We start from the raw sequence: 18,527 nt of genomic DNA on the forward strand, positions 1-18,527 counted from the left end.
TTTTGACCACTGTCATAATGGCACAGCCCTTCTCCACCTCACCTGTCTTTACCCTATTCTTACCCTATTGTTTTATCCGTTAGTAATTTGGAGAATTTGCTAATAGGAATGGTTATTCACATTGTGGCTTATTGTGAGGGTTATAATTTTAAATACATTGCCTACCTTTCTGACTTACAGTGAACCCTAAATATTTGTGACTTTGAACCAGCTTTTCCTCCTTGCCTACTCTGTATTTTCTGGGTAAACTTGAGTTTAGTATTGGCTTCCATGGGTATCATGTGTTCTCGTCTCTATAGTTTGGATTGTAGAATTTCCTAAATATCATTCTAGAATTGTTACATGGTTTTAAAAACTAATGGTCTTTTTTTCCCACATTTTTTCTTTTTCTCTCACTTCAAAATAAACATACTCATTGAGAATAAGTTAGAAAATACAAACAAAAGCAAAACAAAATTAGCTCTAGTTCCATGAAGTACATTACAGAAACTTTCAGTCTTGATTTTTTAATGCACAGATGTGTGTGTGAGTATATTTTTAAATTTATTGACTCATATGTGTCTGACTATATTGAATATCTTTTACGGAATTCAAGGTTTCACTATTTGTTGCTTTAGAGTAGAGTTGCCTTTATAACAGTGAACAATCATTTACTTTTTATGTGGTTTGTATAAGGTTTTCAGTACAGCTTTATGGAAATAATGTTTAAACCTCATAACTATACACCTAGATAGATTATCCAAGCAACTGTATTACAGTGTTGTCATGCAGAGTTGTTAATGAATTGGTATATGTGATGAGTTAGAAACCCATTTTCTTTGGTTGTGTTCATTTGAAATGACAGTTTATAGATTCTTTTCCTAAGGTAATTTGAGGTTTTTGAAATGTTATTGCAGAATCTTATTTTTGAAAAAACAAACAAAAAAGAATAGTCATTTATCAGAAAATGAGAGTGAGGATAGTATATCAGCCATTAAATGTGTACTGTATTACTGTGGATTAATATTTGTATTAATCCACTTTCTGAAATTTATTATTTTTTGTTGTTGCTGGAAACCTCAATGTCTATTCTTAAATTTGTTCATGTATGTTTTCAACAAGTAAGCACAGATGCATTTTTTCATTTGTAATTTTACGGTAAACTTTTTAGTTTCTAGATGAAATTTCAGCAACAGACTAATCTTTAGTCATCCTCTGCATGCTGATTGTACAGTTACTATTCAAGTCCCCGGGGGAGGGAGGTTTGGAATAACTGGCAGCATAGCAGTCCTTTGCATGTTGCTTCATCAGCATAAAATAGCAACTGAGTCTTGCTGTCTCAGCATAATGTCTCAGTTGAAGAAGTCAGTTAGTTTCACTGACCAAGGACAAACATCTCTGGCTGAATATTTTCAACACAAGTTAATAATAAGATTTTATCAATAAATACTAGTTTATAGCAGCTGTCTCCTTTACTTTAATATTTCTTAAAATATTTTTGGGTTGGGAAAGTAGTTACCTGGCTTAGTTTAGTATTTGTGTTAGTGCTGCTCTGTGTGCACAGGAAGTGTGTGAGTTCTGCTGTTGAAGAACAGAGGAGCATCTGAAAGAGAAGGCGACCTTTGAACCAGCTTCTTACGGTTTTATATGTGGTTTACCAGTTCGTGTTTGGGGACAGGATATCCTAGATCTCAGGTGGCAAGCACAAGGCCCTCGGGCTGAATGTAGCCCTCCACCTTGTTTTATCGGGCCCTGCACCTTATTTCTACCCAGTGGCAGCACTGAGCTCTTAACTGTTAAGGAGTGGTTACATTTATACAGTCCTAACATTACATTCAGCCCTTGAAGGCAACTGTGAGGCTGGTGAGTTTGACACTCCTGCCCTAGATAGAAGGCAGAAGAAAAGATTTGAAGGTAATTGGGAGGAAGAGGTAGCCTGGCATTAGTAATAGAATTGTAATGTGGGAGCTTTGAAATGAAGAATGTAAAGAGAAAGAGAAGGATAGTAAATGAGGCAGAAAAACTTATTCGGGGGTGGTATGATCAAGAGCCTTAAATTCTCTGCTTTGAGCCACATTCAATAGTCAGTGAAGTATTTTTGATGTTTTTAAGCAGATTTGTGTTTTTAGAGAATAACTGTTGGTACTTGGAAGATCAGTTGGACAAGGTGAAGAAATGGAGGCATTCATCATTCAGCAAATAAAGGTGAAGAGGCCCTAAAGTGGTTATATTGGAATAAGAGTGGAAGGAATTCAGGATGTATTAAGAGGAAGATTAGTAGAACTTTGTTGGGATAAAGAGAAGAGACACAAGATGACATTGAAATTTCTAAGGGAATAGCTTATGATGCTGTTGATTAGAACTGGTAAATATGCAAGGACAGTGTCTTAGGGGAAAGGCAGAGAGAGAAGGGAATACTCAGGGGACATACTGAGTTCTTACAGAAAGTGACATGAAGAGGTATGGGCCTGGCCCTGATGGGTAAGTTTGTCTTTTGTTCCTTTTTGGCAAAATTTTTTAAATTGCACACACCCTTTTGACTGAGTATTGCTCATCCCTTTTTTCCCCAGGGCTTTTCACTTTGGTGTACATCACCTCTTACCTACCCACCCTCTTGGTACAGATAGTCTTTAGCTACCAGTGTTTTTAGTTTTTTTTGTTTTGTTTTTTTAATTTTTTATTTATTTATCTTTAGAGGGGAAGGAGAGAGGGAGAGAAACATCAATGTATGGTTGCCTCTAGTGCATCCCCTGCAGGGAACTGGCCTGCAGGGAACCTGCCTGCAACCCAGGCATGTGCCCTGACTGGGAATCGAACCGCGATCCTCTGGTTCACAGGCCCGTGCTCAATCCACTGAGCTCCACCAGCCAGGGCTTTGTTTTTAGTTTATAGTGTGGCACTTTTGTAATGATTGCACTGTTGTCTGTTTGCAGCTATTACTGCATATTGGTAGCATGGAAATGACTTCATCAGTATGTTTGTGTATGGCTTTCTACAGATAAACATTTGCTAAATCTCATACCTTTCCTGCTTGGGACCTGCTTTGTTATTGTCTGTGTCAGATGAAAAGGCAGAAATGGTGACAGACCTGTGATGGTGTAAAGAAGTTCCTTAGGTTGTTGGCACTGAAAAAGTTTTAGTATATAGAAATAAGGTATCAAACCCTATAGGAGTTGAGCAACCTTAAGTTGCAATAACTAACCACCTAAAAAAAGTAAGGAAGAGAATTCATTTACCATGAAAATGATACCTATTAAAGCTTTTCACAGTTTCATTATTGAAAGGCCCCTTTTCATATCTTTGTGTTATGTCAGCTAAAAACAGATTTTGAATGTTCTTGGAGAGACCATCACTTCTCTTTGCTCATTGGGCTTCCTCCTGCCCAGCTGCTTTCCTTCATAAATATAGTTGAACTGTGCTGTGAACCCTTTCTGAACACTGTGTCTCACCCTTCTCTGTTTAGTGCCACTCTTATTATGCTCCCAGACCATTCTGTACACACATCTCTCCATAGTATTTAGCTCATGCCACTGGGATCATTTTCTTATCTATCTCCCCCTCTTTATACTAGGCTGCTCACTTTTAAGAACTGGGTCTCTTATTTTCATCTGCCACCTAGCTCATAATTAGTTTTTAAATGTTAGCTAAATAAGTAAATCATAGAAAATATCAGTGTACTCATATAATGCGGTCATGCTTTAAGATATGAACATGATAGTTTGTAAGATTTTATATTTTATTTCCTTTTTTAAGATCTTATTTATTTTTAGAGAGAGGGGAAGGGAGGAGAAGGAAGGAGAGAAACATTGATGTGTGAGAGGTACATCCATCATTTGCCTCTCTCATGCCCACAACCCAGGCATGTGCCCTGACCAGGGATGTAACCAGCGACCTTTTGGTTTTCAGGACGACATGCAACCCACTGAGCCACACCAGCCAGGGCAGATTTTATATTTTAAAATAATTAAACAAAGGGCAATACATGTTTTTCCCCTAAAACTTGGCTTTTAGTGGAAAGATGGCCTTTTAGAAGGTTATATTTTTCAGTTAACATTGATATGTAATTTTTAGCAATGAAACCAAAATTTTAGTCTTCTATTAACTGGATGTTGGCTTGTTGACAGTTTTTTCTTTTTGTCTTCTATTGTGTTCACCATTGTTACAGTAATTAACCATTATGGTAAGGCAGAATTTAAGCATATAAATTACCAAAGGCACATAAATGTCTTTTTCCAAATGAATTAAAATAGAATTAAAAAATAATTTTAATATAGAGTCTGATACTTTGGTAAATTTTTTTCTTCATAAATCTAAATCAGAGTTATGATTATAGGCTCTAGGGACTTATATTAATCATTCAGTGTAAGTATAGTCTTATACTTAGAGTATGGTAAATACCTAAATATTAGTCCTGGGTAGCATATGCTGAGAAATGTGAGGTGTTGCTCCTTAGTTTTATGTATTCTGACATTCTCTGAAGTTCCTTTTAGAAGCAGTTCTTGAACTACACAATGTCAAAAGTAAAAAGGGGACAAATCTCAATCTTTTCGATATTAAAATAGTAAGGATTCAGGTGCAAACTAAGTTTAAACTTATTTTCTTCATTTCCCTCCCTGTGAGTAGCGGGAAGGCTGTGCTAGTCTATGTATAGAGAAAGTGGGACAGGCCACATCTTTTTTTAAGTATGAAATGGGGTCATGTGCAGAGGTACTGGTCCCAATTCAGTTGTTAATTAATGACAGATGTGGCCCATAAAATTAGCTTTTTTTAAAGTTCTTTTTTTGGGGGGGGGTCTTGAAAAATCCACTTGTTTTTGTTGGTGACAATTCATGAACAAGGCTGTTCAGTTTAAGTGCAGAATACTTATTAAAAATAATTAGTAAACTTAATTTTTATTTGATTCATTTATTAAAACATGTTTTTTGTTGCTTTTAAATTTTTTTAACTCTTCCTTCGACTTTCAGAATAAGAAGCAACTGGCGGTATGGACTTTAGAATTGTCTTTAAGTAGTTATATATTTTATAATACAAATTTATTGAGCCATGGTGAACAGTTAGCCCTGAGTCCATTCAGGTAGCTTGAGTTCTTTTAGTGTTTTCTGAACAGTAGTATACATAAAAATAACGTAAGTTACTTACAAAAGACCAATTCCTGACTAACCGCTCCCACCACTGTCCCCACCCTGGTAACTCTGGGATATGACCCAAGAATTTTAATAAGCACCTCTAGGTGAGTCTGATATAGATGATCCTTTTACCACCCCTTAAGAAACAGTAATTTTATTAGTGTTAATACTGTGCCCTCACTTTTACGAATCAGTGGACTAGGCAGGTGCTCCAGAATCTTCCCATAATCAGACTCTAAAGGTAATAATTCTCATTGTAACAAAAATTGGGAAATAAAGCACATAGAAAAAAATCATATACAATCCCACTGTCCATTGTCCAGAGAACTCTGAGAATGTTTTAGTTTGTTTTTCTTAACACTTTAAAATTTTTAGTTAGGGAAAAATTGGTACAACTGTAATAGCATAAACAATTTTAAAAATCATCCAAAAAAAAGAAATTTTTAGTTAGAGCTTAGTCAACAGTTAAAAACAATTATATATTTTTTCTTATTAACCTCATAAAATTTTTTATTATGTTATTAAAAATCAACATTTTTCTTGCTCTTATAGTATTGCCTCATATAGTGGACATTTATTTGCTTAACCATTCTTCTGTTGGATTTTTAGATCTAATAAATAATATTGTAATGAACATCTTTGTGGGGAAAAAAACGTTTGTTTGTTTGTTTTTTTTTGCATTCCCTTCCCCCCTACTTGGCTGAGGGTCCTAAAAATATTTTTAAAAGCTTTGAAACATACTGTCAAACTGTTTTTCAAAAGGGTTCAGCTAATTAAAATTACTAGCAGTAAACTGAGGTTGTTACATTGTACCTTTACCCACATCCAGTATTTAAAAAACAACTATTGTTTTGCTTCACTAGACAAAATTGTGTAGTTGCTTAACCATCCCTTTGTTGTGGCTAATATATGTTTTGTGTATATGTAAAATTAGTTTGATATTTTGTATTAAGTTTTTTTCTACCATGAATGTATTTTTTCACGACTCAGTTGAGGAAAAAATCATTAGTGATCAATCAGTGGTAAGTACCTTGAAGTTTTCTCAGTGGTCGGAGCTGTTGATAGTAAACATGGACAGTTTCCTTTTGCCAGAGATGAGATGATTAACAAAAATACTGAGGGTTCATCTGTTTCTTCCATACACTTCAGAATTGAAAGTTTAAGATGATTTTGACTTAAATTCATTAAAGAAAACAAATTCATTAAGACACGTTTCTAATAGTGAATGAACAATATTTCAAATGACCATAAAAAAATTAACTGGTGGAAAGTGAGAATATGAAATATTAAATAAAATTTTATCATTTATTCATTGCCGGTAAATGTCTTCTAAGTACATATTCTTCTACTTAGAATTAATGTTGTATCTCTCGATCACACATCACTGCTGCCTTTATTTCTTGGTTTATCAATTTTGAAGAATACCACACTTGAAAATTTTCTGATTTAAAAAAAAGGAGACCATTCTCTTCCCCTTTTCTTTTGTGCAGTGCTTAAGATTTATCTAATTATTTTTGCTTCTTCTATTATTTCCTTTGTCACTTTAAGTAATAAGTGTAATAAGTGTATTTCTGCCCTGTTCACTTACTGAGCTTGTTAGACTCTGCTTGGGCCTCTAGTCCCTGGGCTGCCTCTGGAAACCACCTCCAGGCAGAAGGGATGGGAGTGGCAGCGCTCACCTTTGTTTCTTCTCAGGAGTCACAGTCCGGGCTACTTGTATAGGCATGAAAATAGTTTTCTTTGTTTTGTTGACTTTTCTAGTTGTTTATAGAAGGAAGGTAATTTCTTATCCTTGAGGCTGGAAGCTGAAGTCTTTTAATGACTTCTTAATCGCTGAATCTGATGGTGGTTTCATAGCTTTTATGTTGAAGTCTTTGGATTGGTACTGTCAAGTTCCCCCCCTTTTGAAATTTTCTGACTCCTTGACTTCAAAATACTTTTTCCTCGCTATATCTTCTACTTCAGACTTCCTGTTTTGTCTCCTTTATTACATCCTCTTACTTTGATAACAATTATATTAATTGCAATAGTACTTATAATAAAAACAATAGTAGAAGTCACCATGCCAGTCTTTGTGCTGTGTACTTATTTGTAACTTTAATTCATGAAACAACTGCTTATTGTTCTTCAGGGTTCTGTTTTCCTCCTGCTCTCATTCTGGGTACTGTCTTATGTTACTGGCTCCACCTGTAGGCTAATGACTTTTATATTTATATTTTTAGCCCTGATTTCCTTGCTGAGCTCCTGATACGTGTATCTAACAGTCTGAGCATTCTCACCTGGATTTTCAAAAGGCGTATCAACCTAATACAGTCTAAATGGAATTTTTTTTGCTCCTCTCTGTTTATCCTGTTCTTCATCTTGACATTATTTATTCTATAGGTAAAAAGCACATGCAACAGAACATATGCTTCACATAAACAAAGATACAATCTGCCTGTTAATTTAACCCTCTAATTATTCTTGACTCTGGCCCTGCTTCTCCGTTCCTTCTGCTCTTGTCCTCTTGCAGCTTTCTGTATTTTGTGTTCTTCCAACCTCCTAAATGATCTCTGCCTCTAGCCGTGTCCCTCTAAAATCTGTAATATTTATAAATTTTAAATCAGTGTACTTCTGGCTTAAAGTATTCACTGGTTCCCTAAGTGCTACTGGATATGGCTATGTTTTTTAACATGACGTGCAAGCTCTCCTTATTCTGTCACTTGCTTCTCCTTAGATACTTCTCTTGCTGCTTGCTCCTTTTGCCTACTTTGTAAGTCAGCATCATTCCTGACTGTACCATGCTTTTTTATCACCTCAAACTTTTTTCTTGCTGCCTTTTACCCATGTGTAAAAGCTTTCCCATGTGTAGCTCTAGCATTGTGTCTAATATGCATTTAAATGATTTTTGCTACACTTTCTTTTCCTATATTATAAGGTCCTAGAACACAAGACATTTTTTAATTCATAGTTTTAATATTAGCACCTAGCCGAGAACTTGACACTTGATTCATTTTTAGGTAGTTTCTAGCTTAGGTGCTGACACAAGTGCCGTTCTTTTTCCCAGACTGGAAATGTGGATATTTTCCTAGTTTTCTCACATGTAACCAAAGTCCTTAATTTTGCTTTTAAGTTGGACATATGTGTTTGTACACATTCATTTGTCCATCCAATAAATTTCATTAAGTGGCGCTAGGTGCAGTGTGCTGATCCTATTGTGGGCCGAGCATTGCACTGAATTTATAAAATTTGTAGATTAATTTTTGGAGAAGTAACATGTTTACAAAGTTCAGTTTTTCCATTTGGGAGCACAAGTTTATCTATTCAAGTATATTTTGGGGGGCCTAAGGAAAGTTTTATAAGTATATCCTCACTTGGTTTTCTACATTTTTATTAGAGCTTATTTGTGTTGAACGGTTTTTCTCCCATTATGAATGAAATTTTTAATTCTGTTAATTCTAATTTATTGCTCATGTATGGGAAACTGATTAGATGATCTTGTATCTAGCCAGATAATTAAATTTAGTAGTTTTCATGGACTTGGGATTTCAGATATTGGTTATGTCAATAACAAATAGCAGGGGTTTTTTCTTTTGGGTATTTATAAGTTTCATTCATTTTTCATATATTGGTACATTGCTTAGGAACTCCAGTACAATGTTGAATAAAAGCATATTAGTATTATTCTTCACTTTAATGAAATTGCTTTTCATCATTGTCATGCTAAGAATGATGTTTATTCTAAATAATTTTTAATCACTTGCTGACTTTTATCCTGAATCCATGTTGAATTTTATCAAATACTTTGTTGATCTGTGAAGATGACCAGGTTAGTCTGTTAATGTAAAGGATTACAGTGAGACATTGATTTCCTAAAGACAAGAGTTTCCTAACATACCTGCTTTTTTCCTGATTTATTTAATGTACTTCTGGATTTGATTGCTATTTTTTGTGTGTACCCAGCCACCTTTTATACCAGCCACCTATAAGTCAGAAGTTCTCTGTTTTTATTTTTTATTACTATTTTTTATTGTTGTTCAAGTACAGGTGTCTCCATTTTCATTCCACCACAGCCCCTGTCCCACCCATCCCACCACCCACCCTCGAACCTCCCCCCTTTGACTTTGTCCATGTGTCCTTTATACATGTTCCTTGATGGACCTTCCCCTATTTCCCCTCATTATCCCCTCCGCTCTTGTTACTGTCAGTTTGTGCTTAATTGCAATATCTCTGGGTATATTTTGCTTGCTTGTTTGTTTTGTTATTAGGTTCCACTTATAGGTGAGATCATATGGTATTTTGTCTTTCACTGCCTGGCTTATTTCACTTAGCATAATGCTCTCCAGTTCCATCCATGCTGTCCCAAAGGGTAGGAGCTCCTTCTTTCTTTCTGCTGCATAGTATTCTATTGTGTAAATGTACCACAGTTTTTTGATCCACTCATTTACTGATGGGCACTTAAATTACTTCCAGCACTTGGCTATTGTAAATTTTGTTGCTGTGAACATTGGGGTGCATAGGTTTTTTTGGATTGGTGTTTCAGAATTCTTCGGGTGTAATCCCAGCAGTGGAATTGCTGGGTCAAAAGACAGTTCCATTTTTAGTTTTCTGAGGAAAGTCTCTACTGTTTTTCCACAGTGGCAGCACCAGTCTGCATTCCCACCAACAGTGCACTAGGGTTCCCTTTTCTCCACATCCTCCCCAACACTTGTTTGTTGATTTGATTATGATGGCCATTCGTCATGACTGCTAATGTTTATTTGGTATATTTTCATTTATAAGTGAGATTGGTTTATAATTCTCTCTCATTTAATTCCTCCCTGCTTTTATTTCAGAATTACATTAACTTTATAAACTGTTTTGAAGTAATTTAATTTTTTAATTAGAAAAACTTTAAATTTGAACTTTTTAAACAAGTAGTTGTTTCTTTAAAATTTAGTAGAATTTGTTCATAAACATCATTTAGAAAAAGGCTGTTTCTTGATATCTTTATTTCCCCAAGTCTAGAAAAGAATCAGGAACAAAGTAAGAGCTTTTTTCTTTTAATACTTGTTGAATAAATATTCTCTTGATAAGTTTCTGGGAAATGACTTACTATATATATCACCAGGATACATAATTAGTATGGGAGAGAAATACATGGAAATCTGTCCCAGGGATAAATTTTCCTCATAGGAAGATGCTGTTCAGTAGTAGTCTAAAGTCAAAGCTAGCATTTTTTAGAAAATGTTGATTTGTATGATTGTAATTTGTATCAGTCTAATTTATATCATTGAATACACTGTATTGGCATAATTACCATGTGTAAAAAGACCAAAGGTAAATATTTTACAAATCTGTTCAAGTTGTGGATTATTTTTAGTGTTTTTTAAAGCTTATTATATAATTTAGATTCATTATAATTGTTTTATAGGCAAATAATTTTTTCAAAAGTTACAGTACTTTAATTTCAATAAAACTGATTCAGTATATCTCTACATTTCCCCTTTTTAATTCAATATTTTTAAGCCTCATAAAATTATTGGTATGTTATTGAGGTATTGAACATCTGAACATAACTCTAGGATTTACGTGATAAGGCAGTGGTTTTAAACCAGGGGAAGTTTTATCCCCAGGGACATTGGCAGTGTCTGAAGACATTTTAGTCGTCACACGGAGGGCGGGGGAATGCCCACTGTGTGTAGAGGGCGGAGGCCAAAGATGCCAGTGAACATTCTGCGATGTGCAGGAGAGCCTCCCGCAGCCAAGAGGGATCTGTCCCCAAATGCAGGGGTGTGGAGGTTGAGAAACCCTGCCATAAAAAGAAAGACACATACAAAACTATGAATACACAAATGCAGTAAGGTGTTCTCAGACGTGTGCTTTTTTCCAGCAACTAAATTGTAACAGTTTACGATGTCCTTATGCAAAATGTATGAAGAGTACCCTGCTACTGACATCTAGTGAAACATTTAAAACTGAAAAACGTAGGTTGAGATCAAGCATGTAAATCAGAGTTGCTGCTCATTCTTTCCACTGTTAGGAAATTCACAAATAAGGACACTAGGAATAAAATGATTTGTTTATGACCACTAAGAAATCATAACTGAGAAGGAATAGAATGTAGTAAATTGTTAGCCGAAGTAATCTATCTCCTTTATCTTTCATTTATAGTCCTGATTTAATATAAAGCTTTGAATATAAAAAATATTCTTTTGACAGTTTTCTGAATAATTGCTGAGTTACTCATGTAATTCATGAGGCTTTTTGTATTTTAAAAATTGTCTAAAGTCATAGCCTTTAGAGCCAAAGCAGACCTAGGTTGTTTAATCCAAGTTTCTCATTTAGAACTATTAAAAAAATCCATATGTAGAGAGGTGAAGGCTGATCTAATGTCACACAACTTGTTATTGCTGGATCGTGGACCAGCACCCACACCTTTTGACTTCTAGTTGTATATTCTTTCAGGGTGAGGGAAAGTTTTTAATCACAATTTGGATTCTGTTTGAGTCTTTAATTTTTTTTGAACTAAGCACATTAAAACTGTTACTTCCTCAGATAGTATGTATACCTGTATGTGTTCTAAAGTGAATTTTAGTATATACATTTATAAATTCTGTGGTTAATTTTTATTTATAAATGTTATGCCAATTTAAATAAATTTATAAATGATATACCAGTTTAAACATGAAAATTTCAAAATTTTCACAGGCAACGACACCTCCAAATCAAGGACGTCCAGATTCTCCCGTGTATGCTAACCTTCAAGAACTGAAACTCTCCCAGTCTGCTCTCCCTCCACTTCCGGGGAGCCCAGCAATTCAGATTAATGGAGAATGGGAAACTCATAAAGATAGTTCAGGACGTAGTTATTACTATAACAGAGGAACACAGGAAAGAACTTGGAAACCCCCTCGATGGACTCGGGATACAAGCATGGGCAAAGGAGATTTTCAGAGTCCAGGAGAACCAGAGGTAATCAGGAAGTTGATCAGTGAGTTACTAAACTTTTTCTCATTATTCAGAGACAAAAGGAGTGAATAGGTTTGTATCTTGGTACTGAAATAATAGAACACTTGAAATCTCTAAGATGCCAAATCTCTTCTTTCCAGGTTTTATTATGTTAATGCTAGTTACTGCCTAATCTCTAACTAATAAACAGTAGCTAACCTTGTAATGTGCTTGTAGTTGCAGAATTAACTCGACTAAAGTTGCATGCTGCCAGTGATTTCCTTCATTTGCTGATGTGCTAGAACATAGTTAAATCACTGTTATTGCCCAAGCAGTGACATTTTGGAAAAAGAAGGAAAGAAATTAATGTGTCTTAGCCAAATACACAACAGCAGATACTTAACTGATTAAAACACACACTTGATTGATTTGGTCTGTGAGCAGGATAACTTCCCAGTCTCTGTCAGTCAGATGTACAAGATCACTTTTTGTTTACATGTAAGGGAGATAAGTATAATCTTACGTCTGCGCTACAAATGGACCATCCTGTAAGTCTGCCAATTCATTCTACAATCATTATTTTCTCTAACAGGTGTTCATACTGTCTTTCCCTCCCTGCCTTGGTTTCACCTTTCCCCACACTTCTTGAGGAAGGGTGGTGTGGTGAACTGGCCAGCTCTCTTTTGACAGATACTTATCTCAGAGGTCTGTAGAGATTCTTGGGGTTGTCTTAGATATGCGGGAAAAGTTCGGTTGGGGCTGACGTGTGGATGCTAAATCCTGCTGTTTCATAGACAGGGCCCCGCTCCCACATAGGACACCCTGCTCTTATAAAAGGCAGCTGGCTTGTACAGTTAAAAACAGGAGCTGGCACAATCAGGTAACACCTGTATTTAGCAGAATCTAAAAGCTTTTTGTGTTAATAACCCCTCTTGTCCTATTTTTCAGTTGGTTATTTATAGCGTTGGTTTGGTGGTAACTTGTACTTTAGTGTTCAGGAATGAGATTGAGAATAGTAAGAAATTGTTTCTGGTTACTGTAATAAGAAAAGTGTTAGGAAGATTATTTGAAATGTAGTTCTAGAAAGATTTGAAATAAATTATTCTGTATATCAACAATAAAGTAAAACCTTGTAATTTGAGAGAGTTGGGGAAAGGACTAAGTTATGAGGTACCCCTAGAATGATTTAAAGGAATTTAAAGGACAAACAGGAACTTTTAACAATATGTTTTTTAGCTTTCTGCTTCAATAAATAAAAGTGATTTTTATATCAGAGTCTCAGCTTACACCACCAGTCTCTGCACAAATTATAAAAACAGGTATTTCCAAAGTGGCTGGAGCACATCTCCCAGTAACTGGAGTAACTTTTGGAGAAAGGTTGTGCATGGGAGGCAAAGTGGAGACTTTGTGAAAATATCTATATTCTGCTCTCATACGTAATTGCTAGTTCTCCTCAATGTACAGCATTTTGAACTTTACTTGTTGGCAGGCTGGGTCAGATACTTGCTGGGGAGTTGCCAGTGTTAGAATCATTAGGTCTTTCCTTTTATACTAATTAGAGTTTCCACAGAAGTCTTCAAATCTTCTCTCTAGAAAGTCAGGGCTGCGAGGGTGTTTGTAGTTAGCATTCAGTTTGCATACAGTCCCTGGTCTCTCCTCTTTCTGTTTAGTACCCTTGTCTCAATTATGATGTCTGAGTTGTCTTCCAACTCAAAATCTTACTGGTTTTCCCTCTTGAGAGGGAATACCCCACTTCTGCTGGTGTAAGGGAGAGATGAGCTTCCAGCAGCCAAGTGTGAAAAAGGGGATTCTGGCCATTTTAGCCCTCATTTTAGTTAGTACCCCTGCTTTCACCTCCAGTTCCGGGAATACCTGATACTTTAGTTCCTGTGACATTTGAAGATTCTTTATAAATTTGTTGGATTTCATCTTCCCTTCACCACTCCACTCCTCACTCTTACCAGTTTAGATTCTGCTTTGTTGTTCTGCTTCTCAGCTTCCAAAGTTTTGTGATTGTTGTGTCTTCTCGTGGGCCTAGGTCTTTTAAAACATACTCACTATTTTTATTTTAGTGGGGTTTGAGATGGAGCAGGCGTTCAGACTTACTATTTTAGTGTTCACACTAGAGCAAAGGTTCTCAACTGGGGACAGTTCTGCCTGAGGGGTAGGGTTAGACAGTGTCCAGACAATTGTGGTTGTTACAGCTGAGAGAGCGCTGCTGGTCTGCAGTGGATGGAGACCAGTGATGCTGTGGAACAGTCTGTGAGTCACAAGACAGCCCCCACACACAGTGATCTGGCTCTGAGTGTCAGTGGTGCTGCTGTTGAGAAACCTGCCTTAGAAATTTTAATGTGCATACTATCAAATTCTAAAGTTAGTATCTTCTTGCTCCTGAAAGCTGTACAGGAACTGTGCATATTTTTGTGCCATTGTTGTCTTTATGTTTTCTATTTTTAACTCCCTTGCTGCTGTTGTACGTGGATGTGACTCTTAAAATTAATCGTCATATTTACCACCTCTTAAAATCATATTTCTTTGTAAAAATTAGATTATCTTGGATAACTTTTCTGCTGTCTTAAGTACATACTTTTAAATTTTCTCAGTGAGGATCTGTTAGTGATAGAGTCTTAGCTTTTGTTTATTTGGAAACGAATGTATTTCATCCTTGTATTTAAAAAATGTCTCTACTGGATATACAGGTCTAAGTTGAATATTTACTTATTTGTTTTTTTTCCTAATTTATTAAATATTTTATTCTCATGTTTTCAGGTTTCCATGGTTGGTGATGAAAATTTAGTTGCCAGTTTGATGGTCTTCGTTTCAAGGGTGGCTTGTCACTTTATGCGGGCAACTTTTAGAAACTTGTATCTGTAATTTCACCATCATGTGATTAGGTGAAGGGATCTTTTCTGTTTCCTGCCAGGGCTTTGTTGGGACCCCTGAATTTGAGGAGTCCTGTCTTTGATCAGTGTTGGAAAATTCTTAGCCATTACCTGTCTATAGCTTCTGCTCCATTTTCCCTTTCTTCTCATTCTGGAATGTTGAGTAGATGAGCATTTAGTGTGCTCATTCTGTCTGTCATGTCTCTTGATTTCCCTTATGTTTAAAAACGTTATCTCTGTGTCTCCCTTATTCGTTCTCACTAACTGCTAGATGGAGCTCCTGCTCACTGTTTCCTTCTTCATCTACATTTTTACTTGATGTTGAACCAATCCTTGAATTTTAAAATTATGGTTTTTTTATTTGTTTGGTAGCCTCCCCTTATTACCTTATTACTTTGAAAAGTTTTAAACCTACAAAAAACTAGAAAGATAGCATTGTGAGAATCCATGTACCAGACTCTTCACATAAGTTACCAATTGTTAATATCTTGCCACATTTGCTTGATTTTTCTCTTCCTCCTCCCACCCTTTAGTAACTTTTTTTGAACCATTTGGAGCAGACAGCATAATTATTTTATTCTCTTAAGTATGTGTACATTTTCCTGTACAACCACATTTTTGGTGAAAATAGATTTATCAGAGAAAAAAATCTAATGCTAATGTATTTAATATGTGGTTAATATTCTGTGTTTCTCACTTGTCAAGTAATGTCCTTTATAGTTTTTTTCCTGCAATGAAGGATTCAGTGAAGGGTCATCTATTGCACTTATTTGACACATCTTTTTTTAGTCTTATATTTTGTTTTTGATAATTCTAGCCTATCAGGTCTTTGAAAATCCGAGCATTCTGTTCCTGCTGTCACTCATGGTGTGTTGTGTTGTCTCATGCACATGCGTGTGTGTGTCTTAACATGAGATTGTAGTTCTTGGAAATTCATATAGAAGAAGTTTTTTTTAATCCTCACCTGAGGACATTTTTTCATTGCTGTTAGAGAGGGAGAGAGAGGAGGGAAGAGAAAAACATCGGCCCATGCCCAGATGGGGATCTTACATGCAGAGAGCAGGGTTTGTCCATTCTCAGACTGGATGGAACTCACAACCTAGGTATGTGCTCTGACTGGAAATCGAACATGTGATCTTTAGGATATGGGGACGATGCTCCAACCAAGTGAGCCACATCGGCCAGGGCATCATATATAAGAAGTCTTTAATGCTGGGGTTGGAAGTTTCCTCCTTTAGAGAGTGTTTGCTGTTGTGTCTGCCAGGTGCTTAGGCAAACTAGTGTCCTCTGAATATCTGAAACTAAATTTGTAGCTTTAGTCTTTACTGGCCACTTAGGTAGGTAATTTATATTGCTTGCAGATGGGTTTGTGTGATTAAGGATTCCCCTAATTCCCCCCATTACTGGGGAGGATTCCTGTGATTTCCCTAGTGTTGAATAAAGGGACAGAATTTCCTTCTGGCTCACCCATAATCTGCGGGTTGAATTCTGGGTGGTTCCAGTTCTGTATTGTAGGGTATCCTTTTAGAGTCCTTGTCTTTGGTGGTCCTGAGTCCTGTTTCTTAATACTTCTGCATGGCCTTGAAAACTAACGTTCTAGTTTGAGGTTTGGCAAATGCCTTCAAGGAGAAAGCTGGTCTTTCCTTATCTTTTTGGATTCTTCTACTTGGTTTTTGTCGTCTGAGTTGTTACTTAACTAACCTCTTGCTCATTAATAATTTTTAAAAATGTTTCATCCGGATGATCAGTTGGGTAAATGGAACATTTTTAAAGCCCTCTCACATAGCCACCATGCTACATTTGCTGCAGGATACATACCCCAAAGTTCCTGAGCCAGGTATCCTGTTGAGTAGAGGTGTCTAGTACAGAGCAGTTCACGTTTGGAGAATCCTTGCCAAAAATACTCTTAGTTTTTATTTCATTGCCATTAAATGGCTCTTTCCTAACAGTATAAATATCAAGATCTTAAAGCTATTCCTGTTTTGTAGTTTTTATGGCAGAAAGGAGTGTCTTTGTTGCTCAAAAATTGGGAAATTGTGGTGAGCATTTTGTCAACTTGAAAATCATGTTTAAGAAAAAAATTAATTTGTGGTTCTTAGATTAATTTTATTAATTGGATGCTTGTTATTCTGTCCCTAAAGGATTTTATTTCACTTTACCTACCTGAGCTTACATTTTAAGTGGTCTCAATGAAATTTTTAAAAATTCCTGATTTTTAAATTAGGTTTCCCTTTTTAAAAAAAAAAATTTTATTTTCAGAAAGAGGAGAACAAAGGGAGAGAGAGAATAACATTGATGTTTGAGAGAAACATCTATTGATTACCTCTTGCACCTCCCCCAACCAAGGACCTAACCCACAGCCCAGGCATGTGCCCTAACCTGGAATGGAACATGCAACCTTTTGCTTTGCCAGATGGCACCCAACCTGCTGAGCCACACCAATCAGGGCTCCAATTTTTTTAATGTTATTATTAAAATATATGCTGCTCATTTGCAAGGCTTCTGCAGTGTTATCTTTGTTAGTACTTGTGAGTATATTAATATTAGGCTCTTTATGTTTTTAAATTACTTCTACAATATTTAGAATCTGCCTGTCTTAGTGTTTCAGACAAAATTACAGTGGTAGAAAATACATGGTTAAGATTTAATTACAAAAACCCTTTTACCTGAAATTGACCGTGGAAGAGTCATTTACACATGAGAGTTAACCCAGTAAATATTTATTGAATGAACAAAGTGCAGCCAAATTGCTACTTAGCCACATTGTGGTACCTTTTTGAAAAAAGCAGAAATTGTTAACTTTTCTCAATTTTTTTGTCTCTTATATGTCTGGAGTTTATTGTGCTTTTTATAGTAAAACATACCTAAATTATTTGTACACTGAATTTCTTAATCTCTTTGTGCTTGATCTTTCTTAGTATTTTGTTTTGTTTTGAAGTTTAGTTTCCAACTGTCCTTAATAGGCATTTGGTTGAGTGAGTTAGGAAAACTTGCCAATAAATTAGAACATAAAATAGTGGTACAAAGGTACTGTCTTTTCTCCCATATCTCCCACACACTTTAAAAAATAAGTTAACATTTATTCAGCACTGTTGTTTGACAGGCATTTGACTGGGAAGTTGTGATAGACTCATAGGTGAGAATTAGAAGATATTTGGTGCCCTCATCACCTGCTTTGCTTGTACATAGGCATGTATGCGCATCCACACCTATGTCATTTTGAAACCTGGTTTCAGTTCAAAAGCAGCATTAAATAAAAGGTAGCATTTTTGTCTCTCGGTGTGAAAACATTGTTTTCAATTTTATTATGGTGAACTTTCCTTTGAAATTTGTTCATTTTTTTTTAGAGTGTGAGAGAGAGAGGGATGGAAGGAAACATCCATTCTTTCGCTTATTTATACATTCATTGATTGATTATTTGTGTGTGCCCTGACCGAAGACTGAACCCACAACCTTGGTGTATTGGGATGAACCAAGGCTGGTGTACTGGGATGACACTGTAATCAACCGAGCTACCTTGCCAGGGTGCTGAACTTTTCTAGGGTTGCATTAATGTGCTGAAATAACTATTGTTAATTTCACCTTAACACTTACAGTGTACCATTTAAAAGAGTGAACAATTTGTTTTGAA

At 35.9% G+C, this 18,527-nt stretch overlaps 1 protein-coding gene across 6 annotated transcripts in view; it reads left to right on the plus strand.

Moving 5' to 3' along the window:
- Positions 1-18,527, plus strand: part of ARHGAP12 (Rho GTPase activating protein 12) — a 112,414-nt gene that overhangs the window by 42,477 nt on the left and 51,410 nt on the right. For all 6 annotated transcript variants that reach the window (XR_008393053.1, XM_037165448.2, XM_037165447.2 and 3 more), the window contains exon 4: positions 11,775-12,038. Coding sequence is in view for 5 of the 6 variants with exons in the window: in XM_037165448.2 (XP_037021343.2) it covers positions 11,775-12,038 (264 nt within the window). In the remaining variant the exon portion in view is untranslated. The remainder of the gene's footprint in view (positions 1-11,774; positions 12,039-18,527) is intronic.

The sequence above is a fragment of the Artibeus jamaicensis genome, unplaced genomic scaffold (assembly GCF_021234435.1).
Source record: "Artibeus jamaicensis isolate MK-2021 breed Jamaican fruit bat unplaced genomic scaffold, CSHL_Jam_final contig_867, whole genome shotgun sequence".
In the NCBI taxonomy this organism is placed as follows: domain Eukaryota; kingdom Metazoa; phylum Chordata; class Mammalia; order Chiroptera; family Phyllostomidae; genus Artibeus; species Artibeus jamaicensis.